The sequence below is a fragment of the Sander vitreus genome, chromosome 4 (assembly GCF_031162955.1).
Source record: "Sander vitreus isolate 19-12246 chromosome 4, sanVit1, whole genome shotgun sequence".
NCBI lineage: Eukaryota > Metazoa > Chordata > Actinopteri > Perciformes > Percidae > Sander > Sander vitreus.
This window is the reverse complement of record NC_135858.1, coordinates 5,017,668-5,038,873: the sequence shown is the minus strand read 5'-3', so window position 1 is coordinate 5,038,873 and position 21,206 is coordinate 5,017,668. Positions and strand designations below refer to the sequence as shown.

Below are 21,206 nucleotides of genomic sequence, written 5' to 3'. Positions count from 1 at the left end.
AACGGTGTTCCTTGTCATCCTATTTATCCACCTGGCAATAACAGGACCAGTGAAGTCAACGGTTGCATCATTCAGTTTGATGTTTTTTGCATCTGATTTGTGCTCTTATACAATCAGATTGAAATTGGGGGTAGCAGTAGTCTTGAAGGCCTCTGCTTTTTACTGATCTTTTTCAGAACTAGAAGAGACCCTGCCGAGGTGCTATTGAGCAAGGCATTCAACATCCAACTCTACAGTAGAGCTTCCTCCCGAAAATAGCAGTGGTTGTACTGGGCAGCTGCAGTTTGGAGAACTGTATGAACGAGAGGGACTTATTTTTTATTTTATTTTTTTGGGGGGGGCAGACAGACATTGCGTTCAATGTGTTTTTATTATAGCCGTTTTCTGCGGTTACATAATCCGATTGAAAATATAAATTTGATGAGAATTCTAATCGGTTAATCCCCAAAATTTGACCCAGCATCATGTAATGATAGATTACAACTGAGATATTGCCCACTAAGAATTTACAATGTCAAGTCAATGTGTTCTCTTTATTTTAAGGGCGTTGGAATATTACCAAAAATGGACTAAGTAAAAAAAAAAAAAAAAAAAAAAAAAATACCGTTGATATCAAATCAAATAAATAAATGCAGTTATTTTACCTCAACAAAAGTGGGCGTTTACTCTCAGGCATGCACTGTCTGCCTTTCATTTTTACCCCAAGACTGAGCAGCTCTTGCTCTTGGCTTAAAATAAAATTGGTATCCAGCATAAAACGTAATGTAAGGTTGTGAGTCCAGTTTAAATACATTTGCCCTTCTGCATTTCGTTTCCCCGTGCCTTGGGGCGCAGAGTCTCGTCTTCACAGGCTGTCACTAGGATGAGCACTTAACACCAGTCCATAGTGTCAGGAACGATCCCTTTGCAATAACCCTGTAACACCAAGCATCCACCTTTCAAGTAAACTATATATTATAGTGTTAAATACATACTGTAAACATATAAATAGATGTCATACATATGCTGTATATACTGTCATATATCCATCTACCGCTACCTGTATATAAGCAACATATATTTATCATTCTGTTTATTTATTCCAGTACCAAGTTTATATCTGTAAATAGTAGCCAAATGTTTATGTTTACCTTTGTTCAGCTTGCTGTCCTTGTTTTAGCTCCATGTCTAACGGTGTAAGTGCATCAAGAGCAACAACAAACCAGAGTCAAATCCCTTGTATCTGTACCATAGATTGTAAACTCTAATTCTGATTATTTTGGAGCAAAGTGAGACCTCCTGTTTCACTCCTTCTATCTGTGGTGTGCACCGCCTCCTCCCATTGGCTCATCCGCGGTGTCTGCGACGCAGCGGGTAGTTCCGCCCAGACTCGCATCGAAATACTAGTTGAGGCAGAGGAAGCGCGGCAGGCAGGAGTATCGTGTACTGTATACCTAAATATACACATTCACGTTGATTTTCAACAATATACCCGAAGAGAAATTAACTGGAACCCCCTCACCACCCCCCGGACACTTCTTTTACCGACGAGGTAAGTCTTATATCCGTGTTTTCGCGGTAGCATTTCCACGTTCACCATTTACAGATGTGTCCGATGCCACAGGAGATTATCTCAGCTCGGTGGATTGCCTAACCTGTTCACGTTGCTGTCTAGCTATATATCGCTGCGTTTGTTAGAGGAATGGTGGCAGCCGTCAGAACAACAACGAACCGTTATTGTACTTAATAAAAACGCACGTTTAAATCACCGGTGGAACTAACGCTAGTACTTGAATGAGCGCGAGCGAAGCGGTTCAGTTCGAAAAATTGCAGTTCTATTGAATTGAGTTCATTGCTGCTCCTCTCAACAGTAATGCGACATAACTGCTATTTTCACACCGTATCTTCATTTTGTTAGCGCGTAGTACGTATTGGTATTAGTTTTCTCTCTGTTACATTGTCTACCTGCTAAATAATAACTTAGGTTGTAGCTATATAAAATAAGGCCTGTCACGACATTGTAAATTACCGAGCTCAAACAACTGAAGAAATGTTAGCCTGATAGCTTATAGCTTGATGAACAGTGATAAAAATCCCTGTAGAAAAATTAAGTATTAACCTTATGTACTAGTTTTACTAGTATGTAAAACAGTTTTAGGTTACAAACTTACTGTTGAGTATAATAAAATATAAGTTGTAGGCTACGTGTAGGTGTATTAGAGGAATATTAATATTAATTACAGTTAGGATGTCATTTTGTCTGGAGTTTGAAGAGGAAACCTATAACGCTAGCTATCTTAATAAGCCCAACGCTGTGTTGAATGTGTGGCTTGTCGTCTCTCATGGTGTCACTGTACTGTGTAGATGATATTACTTTTTATTCTGAACATTTTTTTCCTAACGCTCTCCGAGTCTGGACTTGACAGATCCATCGTCAGTCACAATGACGTAGCTGCAAGTGTTTCTCCATTCATACACCACATGATGTATGAATGTCACTGGTGGCCATGCGAAGGTCACACAGGTGGGAAGTGTAAGCGAGTGGGCATCAGGTGTTTCCCCCTTACCTAAAACAACTACGGTCATCTTGGCATATATTTTAAAAGGACATTGTGTTCTACAGTTTCCCAGTCAGTCTTATCAGGAAGTATGTTAAAGTAATCATAGTTATAGGATATTTAAGAAATACCATGCAGTAGAAGGTCATTATAACCTTTGCACTAAGTACCAAAGATACACAATCTGTAAGTTAAAGTTTCATGGTGGTGGAATTAAATTTGGGTGTTCTATCTCCCACAGTGCCCTCAACAGTGTCACGTAATCGGATACTGTGGGGTTGAATAGAGCTTACACAACAAGCAACCACCAGGCATTTGTTGTCACCCTCAACATTGTCATAAAAGACTGTTTTTAAGACTGGAAACGCTAAAAGATAACTAGCTATTAACAGAAAGCTTCTTTTTTTTCTGCAAGTTGATCTGTAAACAAGTCTTTTGTTTTGAAAACAGGAGAAGGAGCAGATGGTGGGTAGTTTGAGGTTTAGTGACACATCGTTGAAAGCAGACCACTCCTGGTTGATTATTACAGTGAAAACCTACTGCCTAACTAATGGGAGTGTCAAAAGTTGTTAATTAAGCCACACATTGCCTGTGAGACCTTGAAATCTCCAGGAAATGTGTTCACCTGTTCTCTCTAGGCCCTGATCATAAGCCCCCACTGACATTTTGAATAATTTGAATACGTTTTACTACAACGCTTTGCTTTAAAGCTGTCCGATTTTTTTCATATTCTTTTCAAATGTGGAGGGATTCCAGCTTCCACAAGTGCTCAGAGAAATTAAAACTTGCCCGAGCATTCAAAATGAAAACAAAGTCAGCATTATGCAACCGTACTGTACTACTTTATATGACATTAATTCTCTTAAGTGAATGCTTTTAAAGTAGTCTTGATGTGTAAACATCAGGAAATTACACTATTAAGGTGCCTTTCAGCATGGATTACTACGTACACAAAATTTGTTACAGGGATTACAGAGTACATACAAAGTGAGAAGTGCTCTTGTGTAGAAGAGGATTTCTTGCAGGGATGAATGTCAGGGAATAGCGCTCACTGGAGAGATGGAGACAGTAATTAAGCCACTGTGCTGACAGTCAGTCTGCTTCGTGTTCACTCTCACCTCAGCATTACTGAGTCTACTGGTTTGCCAGCCCTGCAGGGCAAAAAAAAAAAAAACCTGCGCCAGACATGGACATTTACTGGGACTTCTAAGGAGCGCTGGTGCTGCTGTTGTGTTTTTGTAACTGAACTGCATCTGTAATTTAAGCCGTACCAGGCCTAGAGTTACAGCACACGCTTTTGCAGAGGAGCTTCAAGCTTTCAAAACAAAAACAGCTGATGCATTCACACCTCTATGCCAAGGTTAACTTCTTAAAGGTTAACTTCTCCCTCTTGACCCCAGGTGAACAGCATATGCAGACAGCTATCCCATCTGTCCCTGCTCCATCAGTCTTTACTGCATGGATGGAACTGAGGATAAATATACTTCTAGCAAGCAAATAAATGACAAAACACCAGAGACCGTCGTTAGCACGCTTGTGTGCAGCAGCGGCAGGGTCCACACATTTTTCAGACACTCTGCTGGATCACACCCCTGATGGGAGGGATTTTCTTTATCAGCATCAGCAATGAAATCAGCAGGTGGTGATGAGGAGAGGCAGGGCACAGGTGGTAAGCTTGTTGATCCAAAGTGATGGATACAGGCCAAGCTGGACTTCTGGATGCCCTGGACTGTCCTTCAGTGCCGCTGTTTATTTAGGATCATATATTTTATGAACCTCCCCTCATACACCTGCACATACAGTTTATTTTCACTAACTTCACAAATTGCATCACGTTACTACCCTCAGTGTCCTGTTTTTATTTAGTTTTGGAGGGTTGTCATTGATTGTGTTTATCTGAACTATAGCCCTTCTTTATTCCTTAAGTGAGAGATACTATTTCCACTCTGAAAAGGTTTGAGTGTGTGTGTGTGTGTTCCCACTTTGTCATAGATCTACAAATAGAGAGGCAAACTCCCTCCCCTTCCGGTGGACCACCGGACCACCGACAAGAGACACTTATTTGATCCCGTTTGAATTGAGCCATTAATTACTAAAAGATAATTTTGAAGAAGAAAGTCTCCGTTTGTCGTAAAACTGTTGACGTATAAGAAAAAACAAAATTAGAAAGACTACTCGCCCCAAAGTGACGTCTCGCTGAAGCTACTATTGGTCTTGCTCGTTCTGTTGCATAAGGTAAGATAACATTACACGTGTTGTGGAACAGAGCTAGTTAGCAAGCAAGCCGAGCAGCAAGCAAGGTGACGTGCTGTATATTCTGCGAGACGAGGTATGTAGTTCACTGAGCGGTTTCACACATAACTAAGTGGTACTACAACAAACTATGACTTCCTTCACTTGCAAAATGATATTTTAAAATGACAAACATCATAATGTGTAATTCATCGCTCAATTCAAACCGGAGCAAATAATGATTTGTCTCTCCCTGTTCACTGCCGTACATGTTTTTTTTCTTTCACAAATAGGGTCCCATGGGTTTCACCGTAAGGGGAGGGACTTTGCCTCTCTATAAGCGGGCACACACTGCACAATAGGCTTTTTAAAACTCAAACATGTAAGCAGCATGCAGCTTTATTTACAGTGGTTGGCTGCTGCACGGAGCACGAATCATTTCATACTCTGCTTACTTTATTGATCCAGGGAACATCCAGGAAAGTGAAAATCATTTAGTAGTTGTTATTGTGACAGAGCAAATGGCAGATACATGCCCTGGTGGTTTGAAGATCCTTCCCCTCAGGCTGTGTTCCTGCTAGACGCAGTCAAATTCAGACAGAAATGATACTGTACGCTCAAATTTCACTTGAAAAGATTGCATCCCTGGTGAGTGTGTGAAGCACAGTGTGAGTCGTGACTTGTAAATGTTGCATGTGTATACTGCTGATACGTATGACGGATGCATTATTGCTGCATTGAATCTTAATGACAACTGCTTGAGCATCCTGGGAGCCAAGTGGAAGCTACGCTGGTTGATAGAGCATTCCACGTTGCATTGGTTGTCGTGATGAGAAGAGAATAACTTTATGTAAATGATGGTGAAATGGGTCTTTGATTTCAGCGGCACCACCAGCAGAGCCGAGGATAGCTCAGGGGAGGGGGACCCATGGTTGCCAAGGACACTGCCGACCTCCACGGCGAGCATTTGCAAAGGAGGGTGCCACAAGATCCACCTCTGTGGGAGATTGAGTTGTCAGCAATCAGTCATTGTGACAGCCAAGTTGACCACATGGATAACTCTATTATCAGAGGCTGTGTTGTTCCTGTGAGGCAACAGTGTGTTTCATACACTGAAACACACCGAGACTTGTTCTGATTCAAAGGTCTCAGTGGATTCAAGAGGTCTTTACTATCTCTGGGCACAAGGGCTCTCATATCTCTGTGCTGTGTTAATGTTTTATTGAAGGGTTTCTAAAGTTTCCAGTTTCCACTTAGCTTGTTGAACTGTGTGTGTGCGCATGCATGTGCTTGAGAGAGAGAGAGCTAGTGGCCGGGCTGCACAGATGGTCTCGCTGCTGGCAGATTTCACTGCTGCCCTCTGGCCACGCTGACCGCAGTCTACAGATCCTGCTGAGCCTCCAGCAGGACTCCGCTGTTCTGGAAACTCTGCCTGCCCGCATCAGCCAGCTGGGACCTAGGACACACACACACACAAACACGTAGCATCCCTCTCGCACTTTGTCTTTCTCTGTGCTGTCTGCATAAGTGAGCATGTCAGAGGAAATCCCCAAAGACTGAGCCGCAGCTAGCCTAGCGTTGCGCGGGTACTCTATTAGCAGCACTGAGTGCAGGTACGACAGGCCTGGCCATTCAGTCTTATTTATATCCAGATACCAGGAGGAGCCAGGAGAGACTCATTCAGCCGGGCTCACACTTCTCTCTGCCTGAATAATTACAGATGAACAGTTACGGCTCCGACACACCCACAGGTTAGACCACTCTTCAGGTTGAAGTTGGGTGGAGCTATGTGGTGTCGCCATATACAATAAAAATCATTAAGGTGTAAGTTATTACACCCTAACAGTGGGCTTTTACATTAATTTGGCACTTTTTACACTGTAAAGTGACTCACAAGTGCAATCAACCCTCATAAAACAAGAGCTAGATGTCATCAACCGATAGTAAAATATGTGAAAATACCTGTGTGGGGGACCATGGGTGGGAACAACACTTAACTGATTGGTTGATAAAACCTCTCTTGGTTAGATATTACTGAGTGTTGTAGCCATTCTCAGTTTAATTATATGGTATTCAGACAAATTTGCAGTTAAAAATAGCATTATGAGTATATTTTGGGCACATTTTAGTTAATTGTCCAGTCAGCAGAAGACATTGGAGTGCATTAACTCATAAGACTCACTTAAAATTGAAATGCAGCTTAGTGCGGTGACCACTTCTATTTATTCATAAAGACCAAAATAGATGACTCTGTGGGGCTATATAGTACTAGTAATTAAGTAACTCAGTAATTCACTGAGCTGGGAGGAACATGGAAGGGCTGATTCACATCCCAGCTTCCCCTTAAACACACAAGTCCTTACATATACAAAATTCATAACTTCTACACACACGCCCTTGTCTGACACAGGCCTAATGGATAAATTGAGGTTCCAGTTTGCTGGTCAGAAACATAACTTCACCACTGGAAAATATTGCTGTTGGTCTCTGTGTCTGTATTGGTGCAGTAAATTTAGCATGGAGCGTTTAGCTTGAAGTTATGACAAACAATTTTGCAAACCGTAGCACTGTATTGAGGGAGCCACTCTGTCCTCAGAGACTCTCTGGCTGTGTGTGTTTTCATGCGAGAGGTAAATCATGCTGATGATGCCAGTAGATATGTGGTTATAAATCAATACAGCAATATGATGCTCTTTTAATCTCATAAGACCATTAGCAGATAAAGTGGCCCCTCAAGGAATAACGTCATTCTTTAAAAGCCCTCAGAGAGTAATGAGAGGGGTCTTGCTCTCACTGGCTTTGCAGGATTAGAGATGTGTATTTGTCTATATAGTATGTGTTACTGTGGGTGTACGTATACTGTGCTTTCAGTAGTTTAAAGCTGCTTATACACCAACCAGACGGCCAACCGTCGGTATAAGGCAGTTGGACTGATCAGTCTCCCCGAGTTGGTCAAAAAAATGCCTCAGAACACACCGAAGAGACGTAATACGTCTCCATAACAGCAGGCGGCGCTAACATGTATTGTCGCCCATAAATGAAAACCGGCAGCTGATTGGACGAACGTGTCACGTGGGTCTTATTTCTCCGGAAATTCAAAGCCAGACTGTCATGGCGGCTTGTTCAGAATACGATCTCATATTGTACTAAAATAGTTCACAGAAACGTGTTTCTGAAAACATTTTAAGCGAGAAATAGGCCGTGCAGTTGCTGAATCTGTCTTCATTTCTGAACGACAAAGGTCAGTTTAAAAGATTTTCGTCAGATTTTGAGAGACTCTAGTCTCGCTCATTCCGCTCCCCGTTTCCAGGTTAGCACTCCACCAATCAGATGGGTCATTTGAGTCTGACTGCCAGCAGTGCCCGTCCCACCGATTCTACATGTCAAATCTGCCAAAATGAAGGCAGACTGTCCAACGGCCGATTATCGGCTCGGTGTGTCCGGGCCTTTAGACTGTTTGTCCATTTGAGTGTATGTGTCCGTTTACATGGGTGTCTATTTCAATTAGGAGAGACTTGATCGAGTGAACAATTATTTATTGACACATGCACAAGAAAGATGAAGAATTCAAAAAGTTGTTGGCGATTAGACCCCATCGTGACGTCGCTAATTTTAAAGGGGGTAGAGAAGCTGTGAGTAGTGTAGGATATTTATTGTAATCAACAGGGCAACAGGCCTTCAAATCAAGCAGCAGTACAAAAGTCCCTTTTAATACTTGAAACGAAATAACAACTGTGTGTCATTTAACAATGTTTTTTTTTTACCACATTAGGCCCAATGAAGTCAAAGTGATTGTCCTAGAGTATACCTAGCAATCAATTTATTCAGCTCTGCCTGGCTTATCGGCTGCACTGCAGTCCGTGTAAAATCTAGCTTTGGTTGTTTGCATGGAGTGGAGCCTTCATCATCCGTAGGACTGGGGTCTTTCGCTACTAGCTTTGTCGAAGCGTGTTGCTTCAACAGGTGCTTCATAAGGTTTGAATTGCTACTCTTAGATGTGGATAGGTTCTTTACACCTGCACATAATTCAGAGTAAAGAAGGCTAAATGATAAACTCCTTCGTTATCATTTTACAATGTCTATACTTCCAGGAGAGAAAGCTCATTCTATCCCCACTATCGGCCATGCTGTGGTTTAATGCTCATTGTTCGATTGGTGTATCATTGCGCCACCATAAGGTCCTGCGACGTTAGATCAGAAGCAGCTAAAGTAGGCCGATCTGTCTTCTTGTCTGCAAGCGTTCATTTTTCACAAAAGAGAGTAACGCGAGTAACAAACTCAATTAAATTTCAGTAATTGTAATTGCGTTTCTTGATGTAAAAAAAGTTACATGCTCGTTAACGCTAAAAGTAGTGGAATTACAGTAACGCATTACTTTGTAGCTCATTACTCCCAACCCTGGTGGTGATAGTGACGATTGAAGAGGATGCTGAGATCTGGAAGGATGAGAAGAGGAGTGGGCTTCCAGGTGAGCTCAGACCTAGGGTGGCAAAGGGGCGGAAACTTTCCGGTAAATTTCCGGAAACGTTCCATGGAAAGTTAAGCTGGGGAATTTTGGAAACATTCCAATTTGGAAACTTTCATGGGAATTAATGGAAATTATGGGCATTAACTGGAAATGTTGGGTAATTCATACAAACTCCATCTTATACAAACATAAATATAAACATGTTGTTTTGTAATAAGCAGACAGGCATATACAGTGAATACAAATGTTGAGTTATTCGTCAGTAGAACTTGATATTCTTTCATTGAACAAAAAAAACATGATTGTTGAATAAAATAAAGATATTCCCTATGCCCCCTCCCCAAAAGTCCCATTCAAGCAAATGTTGAGTTATTCGTCAGTAGAACTTTGATAGATTCCTTCATTGAACAACAATAAGCCGACAGGCATGCAGTACTGTCTTCAATCAGCTTCAATCTGCTGTAGAATTTTGGATTCTAGAAATGATCTGTGCAGTGGGTGTGGCCTCAATAGCCCTGCAGTAGGCTAAGTAGTAGCCCAAACCATTGACCTTTAGCTTAACATATGAAGGTAGCTAGCATGCTGCCTTTGATTTACTATGGTTATGGTTATATGCGTGCTAAGCTAACCGTCAGCGCTGTCTATTGTTTCCAGCCTATCAAGAACAAGTGGGCTATACAATTAACACACATTAATAGCAATGGGTTATTCATTAAATTTAGAACTTAAGCTTAGTTTTTGAGTGCAACAGAGGCTGTCCCCAATCCTGCCTGAGTATAGAGGTCAGGGTTTGGGTGTGTGTTTTTTTTGGCAGGCAGATTAGTGCTGGGGCTGCTATGTGCCAATTAGTATCATTGGTGATGAACCAGGCTTTTCCTCAAAGACACACTGAAAAATGTGAGTGATGGATGATCAAAATGCAGTTGGGCAGTTCATTAGACACGTTTTGAGGACACAAAGACGTGCACACTATGAGTGAATATCACAACCCCAGAACACAAGGTCATGAATCTCCTCCCACACACAAATGCCATTAGATGTGTGTGTGTGTGTGTGTGTGTGTTTGTCTTTCAGAGCAGCACTTGCAATATTGTCGCTGTCTGTGTGCATAATATTCCATGTCCCGACCAAGAACAACCTCTACAACATTTTTATCACTTACATTTTGAGTAATAGCTGGCCAGAGGCTCAGGATATTGAATGTGGTAGTGACTGAGTAAGTCTGCCTTCAGATTTGGTTTCCAAAGAGGGGATGAGTCAATTATAGTAATGCAGTATTTTGCATTTATTAGACCTTTTAAATCCTAGAAGGATCAAAGAAGGAGGTCAGTGTTTGAGGAGGAAGATTTGTTTCTCTTAATAACTGTTTTAAAATGGCTTCTCTGGCAGATTTAGTTGCTAATCTTACATTTCCTTTTGTCTTTGCAACCAATAAGACATTGTTTTTGCTTTGTCTTCTATTCAGTGATCCCCCATCTGCATGTTTCTGTGTGTATACATCAATTATGTGAACATACACCAGAGCAGGATCATGTTTTAAAGCTACCTAACCCAGTGTTTTCAGTTGGGCATTGTTCCACATTTTGAGGTGGGATATTGGATGAAAATAGACTATTTTGATAGAATCATGACAGACTTCAGAGAAATGTCTCATCATAGCTTTTGTTATATTGTAAGAAGAAAAAAAGTCTGACAGCTTGCGTCAAGAGAATCATATAAGCTGTAAGGAGGATGATGGAGCCTCAAGAGAGCAAGCTGTCATTTAATTAAGTAGACGTGAAGCATGGGAAGCTGTGTGCGAGTGTGTGTGTCCGTGCATGTGAGTGAGTGCTCTCTGTCTCTGTGCTCATTCAGCTGTGTGTGTTTGCTGACCGTATCAGCAGGAGCTGTTCTGTGCTATAAGTCAGCTTTTCCATAATGGAGAACAATAGAGCAAACTCTAGATCAGATTCCCTCCTTCGTGATACCCCTTGCCTCTAGAATAGAACAGAATAGAACTATTTCGGTTGTTATCACCCAGGTTATTTACCTGACGAGAGGTGTGGGGGTAGGGGCTATAATGCCAAACAAATGGATTTTCCTCCTTTAATTCTCTTACTGAATGGCCCAGGTTAGAGCAATGATCTGGAACTGAGCCTTGTCACAGTCCATTAGCTTTACTCTGGCGATATTTCTGCCTCTGCAGACTGGAAACTGTAAACACAGGTTTAGCCTTGTTATAAAAAGTTGGAGGGAAATAAATGTGTAGTGACGTTCCCCTGGATGGAAAAGTCTCCCAGTCTAAGAGCAAGGCGTCACAACACTGGGGACTGTGCAGGGATAAATTGTTTTCACTTGTTTGTAGCCCTGACAGCAAAACACACTTGCACATAATGAGGGGAGGACATAAAAGTTAGCCTGTCTGAATGGTTGACAGGCGGGTAGTATCCCTGGAATTTGTGCTGGCCTATTTTCTGTTGTGATGTGAAGCCTGGTGAAGTGCTGACTGAAGACTGAGGCTCCAGTTGGGGAATAGACATGCTTGTGTTCCTCTGTGATAGGAACTGTCATTAGAATAATTTGGCTCCCAGAGAAAGCAGACAGGCAGATGACACTACTTCCTCTTGCAGGTATTGAATTAGTGTGTCCCAAATCAAGGGCTGGATCTTTTGATTGTCGTAGCCCATTAAGGTAGGTCCTTCTGTGGCTTTGAAGGTCTGACTGAACTGTGCTCTAAGGGAGACGGCCTAGAATCAAGTGCAAACATTAATGTTCTTTTGGATTGTCATCAGGAAATTACCAATCAAAAGAGTTTAGAAACCAGTAGTAAACTGGGCCATATTTCACAATAACTGAGTTTAAAGTACATATATGGACAACCGGCAAAAAGTATACCACGTTTATAGTATTTGTAAACATCTCAGTGTTTCCTCTATGCTGGCCCTGCAGTGGTGGCCCACCATGGCAAAACTTCCGCCGCCACGGCACCAGAAACAGGACAGACGCACAACGCAGTCGCAGCTGCGGTTTTAAGTGCACTAGGGTTGGGTACCGAACTCTGTACTTTTTTGGGTACCGACCAACTTACGTCGGTACTACCAAGGACCGATTCACGCTAAATCAAACGGTACCAAATTTTGGTAGCCTACCTGAGAGCGCGTAAGCGCAAGCTTATCTGTCCTCTCTGCATATTGACGGAGCTCCGACACACACATGCGCAGGGTGACGTAAACTCGAGCAAACTACGTCGGCTCTGCAGTTTTGTTGAAGTCACAGTTAGTCACGGCAATGCCGATAAAGTGGTTTCAAGTGTGGTTACAGTTTTTCAAAACTTCACACAGACACCGTTCACTGCGATATTATATTGGGGGGGCAACCTCTCTCTCTCTCTCTCCGTCGTCATCCTTCTGGACCTTTCTGCTGCCTTTGCTAAAAAGAATCCTAAAGGAAACACTGCATCTATATAACTTATTTTCCAGATTGCTAACAGGAATAAACAGTGGAGTTGTGTTCTTCAAATTTAGGCAACAAAATGATATTTGGAAAAGGCTTGTTGGCCTGTTATGATGTCTTCAGTCTAGAAATGCAGACTTTGGAGGACCCAGCCCCAATGCTCTGTCTGAATCATCACCACCACACGGTCAGAGGTCAGAGTAAAAGCACGGCCATGACGTGAATATTGATGACAATGAGTAAATCTGAAGACACGGTTGCCATGGCAATAAAGAGGAAAGAGGACTAATTGAAGGGGCCAAAGGGAGGGTCAGCATCACAGCTGTGCACTGTCATCGATCATGCAGCCTGCCTAGACTTCCTGACAGCCCAAGGTGAGATGGAGATGGATAGACAAAGACAGGGAGAGTGCACAGAGTGGAGGAGGAGGAAAATGTGTGAGGGAGGGAGGGAGGAAAAGTGGGAGGAGGAGTAAGTGATGTGTTCATCGATCAATTGGTGCCGTCTGCTGACATGGCAGCTACAGGACTACTTTTGTGTTGGCAGAGACACCATATATCAGTAGTGTTTTGGCACATGCCTCTGTGTCAACATGCATGCATTCTAGGGGTGGGAATCACAGGGTAACTCACGATACGATACAAGATACATGGCCCATGATACCGATATCAAGATACCACAATTCTGCGATAAAGGATATACAGTGGGGAGAACAAGTATTTGATGCACTGCCGATTTTGCAGGTTTTCCCACTTACAAAGCATGTAGAAGTCTGTAATTTTTATCATAGGTACTCTTCAACTGTGAGTGACGGAATCTAAAACAAAAATCCAGAAAATCACATTGTATGATTTTTAAGTAATTAATTTGCATTTTATTGCATGACACAAGTATTTTAAAAAAGCAGAACATAATATTTGGTACAGAAACCTTTGTTTGCAATTACAGAGATCATACGTTTCCTGTAGTTCTTTACCAGGTTTCCACACACTGCAGCAGGGATTTTGGCCTACTCCTCCATACAGACCTTCTCCAGATCCTTCAGGTTTCGGGGCTGTCGCTGGGCAATACGGACTTTCAGCTCCCTCCAAAGATTTTCTATTGAGTTAAGGTCTGGAGACTGGCTAGGCCACTCCAGGACCTTGAGATGCTTCTTACGGAGCCACTCCTTAGTTGCCCTGGCTGTGTGTTTCGGGTCGTTGTCATGCTGGAAGACCCAGCCACGACCCATCTTCAATGCTCTTACTGAGAGAAGGAGGTTGTTGGCCAAGATCTCGCGATACATGGCCCCATCCATCCTCCCCTCAATACGGTGCAGTCGTTCTGTCCCCTTTGCAGAAAAGCATCCCCAAAGAATGATGTTTCCACCTCCATGCTTCACGGTTGGGATGGTGTTCTTGGGGTTGTACTCATCCTTCTTCTTCCTCCAAACACGGTGAGTGGAGTTTAGACCAAAAAGCTCTATTTTTGTCTCATCAGACCATATGACCTTCTCCCATTCCTCCTCTGGATCATCCAGATGGTCATTAGCAAACTTCAGACGGGCCTGGACATGCGCTGGCTTGAGCAGGGGAACCTTGCGTGCGCTGCAGGATTTTAATCCATGACGGCGTAGTGTGTTACTAATGGTTTTCTTTGAGACTGTGGTCCCAGCTCTCTTCAGGTAATTGACCAGGTCCTGCTGTGTAGTTCTGGGCTGATCCTCACCTTTCTCATGATCATTGATGCCCCACGAGGTGAGATCTTGCATGGAGCCCCAGACCGAGGGAGATTGACTGTCATCTTGAACTTCTTCCACTTTCTAATAATTGCGCCAACAGTTGTTGCCTTCTCACCAAGCTGCTTGCCTATTGTCCTGTAGCCCATCCCAGCCTTGTGCAGGTCTACAATTTTATCCCTGATGTCCTTACACAGCTCTCTGGTCTTGGCCATTGTGGAGAGGTTGGAGTCTGTTTGTTTGATTGAGTGTGTGGACAGGTGTCTTTTATACAGGTAACGAGTTCAAACAGGTGCAGTTAATACAGGTAATGAGTGGAGAACAGGAGGGCTTCTTAAAGAAAAACTAACAGGTCTGTGAGAGCTGGAATTCTTACTGGTTGGTAGGTGATCAAATACTTATGTCATGCATTAAAATGCAAATTAATTATTTAAAAATCATACAATGTGATTTTCTGGATTTGTATTTTAGATTCCGTCTCTCACAGTTGAAGTGTACCTATGATAAAAATGACAGACCTCTACATGCTTTGTAAGTAGGAAAACCTGCAAAATCAGCAGTGTATCAAATACTATAATTATACATCATGATATTGGTCTAACTATGGATACGAAATGCCAGTGAAAAGGTTAAGTACAGGTTTTCTCTCTTTATCTCACAAGTCCAAACTGTTATAGCACAATTCTGCTGCACCAGTTTTTCAGCAACTAGGGGTCGAGACTTTGGACTTAAACGTGGCTGGGGCATCTGTTATTTTCCTCAAACTGCTGTCCGCCATCCCGTTGAAACCTCTTTATCTTCGGCTAGGTAACTTATGTTCAAGTTTCCCTCGTTCATGTGTTGAGTGCCACCTCGATGAGCCATGAAGTTGCCCCCTCTGGGAGCAGGGGAATCTGTTTAGAGTGCCTTATTTTATTTATTAAAATTTTTATATTTGGCACCAGCATATTGATTCTCCTATCGCACAAAGGACACAGATATATTGCAGTTTCGATATTTTGTCCCACCCCTAATGGATTCTGGCGCCTGCACCTTAGTATTAAGGTAAAGGCATGTCCTCTCTTTTTACAGCCATAGAGATTGGATAATGTGTGAGTTAGTAAGCAAGTGCTTGTCGAGAGAGGGAGATATGTTAAATATGTTATCTATTTATTAAACTGGCATTTCCACGTCTTTGCTATAAGTAATTGTGTCAGAATTAAAAACGTCCTTGTCTCCCAGAGGCAGCACTGACACTAAGCTATGGTGAAGGCTGACCTTTGCTGCTTAGAAAGGGCCTCATGTGGTTTTCCCCTGACACGTTGTGTTTCTGCTGCTGTTTGTTCACCCAGCATAGCCTCCTTGTCCCTCGCTGCATGGCATGATATTTAGCGCTGAGACGAGCCCCTGCTGGCAGCTGTATGCTGTGCAGGGAAATGGACCTGAAGAACAGATGAGCGAAATCGTATGAGAACCAGCATACAATTTGTGTGTTACTTATCTGCAAGTGGAAGAGCTGAGTAAAACAGATTCTGATGTCAGGGAAACCATTTGTGAGAGCGATCTGACACAACAGACCGACCTGCTGTCGAGGCTAGAGGGACTTGTTCTACATCATCACCTCTCTCGATCCTTCCCCCATCCTCAGCCGCATCAATGGTATGGTGCGAATATGGGACAAAGCTCGCTGCACAGATTGCAAATGGAATTTCCCTCCTGTCATCTGGGACTACTTTTTCTGATTTTGTATTACAATTACGCAAATCTTTGCTGGCATATTTAGACAGCCTGCATGGCTCATTTGAGTCCCCGATTGTCAGGGGTAAACGCTGCTGAAAGCACATGTTTTGAGCTTCTCTTTATCAAGTCTTCTCATTTCTACCTCTATGTATTCCCCTTGTCTCCTTGCCTCACATCTGTCCCTTGGGGCTAGCCCAGCTTAGAATAAACATTGACAACCAGCTTTGTCTCTATGGCAACAGCTGTACATGCTGAACGGTAGAGCAGGCATGGAGTAGGTATGAAAGGGTGGTGATGGTGGTGCATGTTGCTAAATGTGATGTGGTGCAAGATTAAGGGGGTCTAAGATCTGCTAGAGCCCCCAGGAGACACGTCTTTTTTCAGGTGGATATTTGCCAGGGTAACCCAGTAAAAGGGTTCAGAGGGGTTGGCCTGTGAAAGCCCCCCAGTCAGTCTGTCAGTTGGTTTAAGCTCACCCTGACCCCCTCTCCCTTAACACCTTGATTACACGGCTAGCCTGTTTACAATGAAAGCAGCTTTTGCCTCCATCCCACTTTCTGCGACAGCCTGAGGAAGTGTTGGATTGATCCGGCCAATATGCTCAATCCGCTCAAGCATGCAGACTATTTGTTTTTCTTTTTTCCTTGTTCACTTGTCTAAATATTATTTTGTTCCACCATTGAGCCGGATTTGTCAGCAGGGATTTTGCTGGGCATATTTTTACTCCCCATGCTGATGGCATGGTACTTCCAACACTGGATGTTTCTACATTTTTATGTAATTTGAGGATTGTGCTCAGTTGTACCCATCTGCTGGTTGTTTCCAGGCAAGGTGCAATCTGTTGCTGGAGCTGGATGTCCTCTGATCCCATTCATGCGTCAACAGGCAGTCCTTTGTCAGGCAAGCAGAGGATGAAACTGCTGGTAACACAGATACAGTGTGACGTCATCATTGCTGGTACCTCCCGCTGATGGTTTGCTGCTAGAATCTAAACTAACCAACCCTGAAGGTTATCTGATACCAGCATCTCAAGGTGGTTCCAGGGGGGTTGGCTCTGACTCAGGAAGTAATTATAACTGCTCCTCCACTTGGCTAGTACTCTGCCCAATTCCATTTTCCCTTACTTCTTGTTTGTTTTATGTGCATTATGTGCATCTGTTCTGATAAATGTCAGAATCAGTATCAAGGCTGTTTGTGGTGCGCTGCAGGCCAATTTGGCTATGTTTTCCAGTTGTAAGCATTGAACTAGAAGAAGCAGACGTTCCATCTGCTGTTATGTGCAACATTAGCCACACTGAGCCAGGTAATTCAATACCACTTCCTGTCCTCACCTTGTGCAAACAGGCAAAGCCGAAGAGGTACAATTTCAGGGAAAGTGGGGAGGGGGGACGCGTTTAGTGTCAGTGTTCTTGTTCAATAATTATGTGCAGGGACAAACTGCTGGCTTCAAGGAGAAAACAAATGAGGTGGGCTTTAGAGCTTCTTGTTAAACCTAGGCTGAGTCATCTTTGTGTGTGAGCATGTTTGCACGCCACGTGTGTGCACTGAAAGTGTGACCTTTCCTGAAGAACTAATACAGAAAACATCCTCCATCCCCTTCCCAGCTGGCTCTTGTATCATAATATACAAATCACAGTATGCTTTGGTGACAGACAGACAGACAGAGAGACAGAGAGAGAGACAGAGAGAGAGAGAGAGAGATACTGTCAGGGCTGGACTTGTGACTTAGCTACCTGCTGCCACCTCCTTTAATACCATAATCGATCAGTATCGAATGAGTAGGTTGTGTTGCCATGAACTGCACCTAGTACTGAAAGGGCACATTGATTAATCGTATAAGTCATTTATCATGGACAATTGCCGAACATTCCCTAGTTCCTGTTTCTTAAACTTGATAATTTGCATTGTTGTATACCATTGACTTTGAATAGATCATCTTGGCATTTTTTTCTACTTTCTAACATTAAATGGTCTAAACCAGAGGTTCTCATATCTCTTTCTGTCATGCTGAAACAAGAAAATCATGCCCCTCGCCCACCCCAGTAAGATCAGATTTCATTTTCATCAATCATTAACAATACAATGGAACAATAAAAAAATAAGAAAATATTCAGGTTAGCAAGATAGCCTTGCTAGCAACAGAGCACTTTTGTTTGTTTATGTCACCACGTGAATCGTATTCGTGCAACTTTAGATCTGCTCAACACGCCCCCACAGCGGTGACTCTACGCCAACAAGTTTTAGAACCACTGGATAAACAGTATATTTGAAAACAAATCATCAACATATTAATTGTTAATAAGAAAAGGTTATTAGATACAGCAACAACAAAAACAAAAACACCATCAAAAATAACAATTTATAAATCGGATATGAATCCTGGCATCCTCTGTCAGTTCTGAAGAATTGTATTCATTCATTTTAAAAAGTACAAAGATAGACTTAATATATAGTGACATCTTCCTCGCCTTGAAAGGGCATTTTCATTTGTGCAACAACAGAGGTGTTTGTGCAATGCTCTCACAGTTTACAATTTTTCTTTCCTAACTGCTGATGCTTATTATTAGCGAGCATAATGTGTTCTCTTTTTCTTCCTGGACAGAGTGGTTGACAGTAACAAGACAAGGAAGATGGATGAGCTGCAGGATGTACAGCTGACTGAGATCAAGCCGCTGCTGACAAGTAAGGTAAGTTGTGGGGAGGTCAGGACAGTGACAGACTGCTGAGGCAACACGCACACACCTGTGCACCTAAACTAATATGTAAACCCACACATACAAACTAAACGGACATGTGGTGCACATTTAAAGAAATGAGCACCCCATATGGTCCTCCCAGGCAGTTGCATACGCAAATACAGTAAACTATAGGCATGCAGACTCTGCAGTCCTGTTCATCAAAGTGAATTATTCATATCTGCCTCCCGATGTGTAGAGTGGGAAAAGAAAGGAGAGAGCAAGTCAAAAGGGAAAAAAAAGGTTGTAGACGGAATGAGGCAAGAGAGAAGAAGAGAAGCGGGGAGTATAATGTAAGACACGCAGACAGTCAGAAAAGACAAACAAGCAAGAATGAAGAGAGATCAAAGGAGATGCTCATCTCGTTATTTCTAAGAGCTTGAAAGATTGTAGCAAGTGAGAGACCACAAAAACAGAAGTGAGTATGGAGGCGGAAAAAAAAAACCCAATGGCAGATGAAAGCTCTTCCCATCCTCTTGTGGCCTCCTCTTCCCTGATCCATCTCAACAGCTGATTAGCTGATCAGAAAGACTGTTTTGTTACCCCCAAGGCAACTGTCACAGACAGTCAGGAGGACATGGTGCCTCACAGGAGAAGTGAGTAGTGAAGTATCAGGTCTGAAGGGATTGCGTCACTTGGTGGTGGGTTTGGTGATCAGCAGGAGCACATTTCTCATTGTCGGGCTGCATGCTGCGTAAGGTAGATGTCTTGTGTGAGGTGACAGGGCGGGGAATATACATTATTAAAACCATCTGAATGAAGGATACTGGTACTGACCTCTTACTCCCCCTAGTGGCCAGCTCATTAAAAAGACAAACCAGGAGTCTTGAAAGCATGGCATGATAACGGTGACGAAAGAGGATTTTCGTTTTCTCTTTGATCCTATGTAGGAAACGTGTTCTGATTTCCATACAGATAATACATTTATGAATGATTACATTGATGATGCAGCCAGGAAGAACTGAGTATTGTCTGCAGCAGCTAAGTAGCTCTAACAACAGTAAAGAACAACATAGTATACAAGTATAATGGCCTTTTGCAAAGGTTACAAATGTATGTGATTAAAGTTGCTTCAAAGTAGAACATGCATAGGAGAACACAATAAGACAAATGTATAATAAACTACTTGTGTAGTGCAACAGTTGGCATAACAACAAATAATAATAAAATGTATAAGCACAGTTGCATCACATCTTTGGCCAGTCAGATTACTAATACCTTAAGCTTATTTTAGTAATAATTGTGGGGTATTTACTTCATGGAAATAATGCTAACGTGTTGAGGTTCACTTCCCTGTAGTCAAAGAAAGCACCTTTCCTTCCTGTACTTTGATTTTGTATCTACAATAGAAAAAGCTGATACTGATCCAATACTTCAGCACCCAAGAACTGCATTATAGCAATGGAATAGTGTAGACTTCGGATAGAAACATGTTTTTACTATGATGTATGCAGCACCGCTATTTCAGTAGGAAGAAGAAAGGGAGAGCTTTATAGCCACCGTCTGTTTCTACACCAATATGTACCCTACTGGTCTGGCCTACAACTAAATCCCACAAGAATCTTCTGTGTTGTTGCCCACTTTCCCTTGTCTACCCATCTATTCTGTAGCTTCCTTCTGTCTGAATACAGACAAAAAACCAACTGAGACAAGACATTAAATGCTTCACCATTAATGTATGTAATGTGTGTTAAGAATAAAGTTGTAATGATATTGAAAACTAAACTAATTTCACATGGTGATAAGATGCAAATAGGAACACACTTTGTTTTCTAAAAGCATGAGATGTTGCAGTCATAACTGGCTGTGATCAGAAGATTGCCATAGTCATGTATCCAGATGACACAATCAGTTGAACCAACAGATCCATAAACCACTAGATGAAGTGCTCACGACAGTATGTCACACCCAATCATATTATTCAGATATTGCTGTAATGTGCTTAGGTTTCTGCAATCTGGGCACAGTTCTCTACCCGGATCCCACTGCCAAAATGTGCTGAAATCAAACTGATAATACATGGTCGTTGTTTGTAACATAATGAACAAATGTTTAGATCTAATTATGACAAAATATATTACCAACCAAAAGTCGTTAAGAGCTTGTAAAAGTGACACAGCCAGATATATTCTATTCGTTCACACATGAATACTTTTATGTAAATTATGAAATAAGAAACGCAACACATCATGTGCCATCCATCTACAATATATAATCCTCCTCATAGTCTTACGTAAGTACAATAGATATTAGTATTGGCTTTATATGTACATACTGTAAAAATATATTTAGTTATATTTTAACTCTCCTCTTTTACTTGTCTTGCAGAATGCACGCAACTTTCAAGATTTCGACTGCCAGGTGAG

The 21,206-nt window shown here is 42.2% G+C and overlaps 1 protein-coding gene across 3 annotated transcripts in view; it reads left to right on the top strand.

Moving 5' to 3' along the window:
- The first annotated feature begins 1,347 nt into the window (after window positions 1-1,347).
- ndrg3a (ndrg family member 3a) overlaps window positions 1,348-21,206 on the top strand; it is a 39,679-nt gene continuing 19,820 nt past the window's right edge. Inside the window, exons 1-4 of one of the 3 annotated variants that reach the window (XM_078247843.1) lie at window positions 1,348-1,531; window positions 5,653-6,520; window positions 18,708-18,792; window positions 21,169-21,201. In XM_078247843.1, coding sequence (XP_078103969.1) covers window positions 18,736-18,792; window positions 21,169-21,201 — 90 coding nt within the window. In that variant the 5' untranslated portion in view covers window positions 1,348-1,531; window positions 5,653-6,520; window positions 18,708-18,735. The remainder of the gene's footprint in view (window positions 1,532-5,652; window positions 6,521-18,707; window positions 18,793-21,168; window positions 21,202-21,206) is intronic. The other 2 variants (XM_078247841.1, XM_078247844.1) reach the window with 2 other exon arrangements.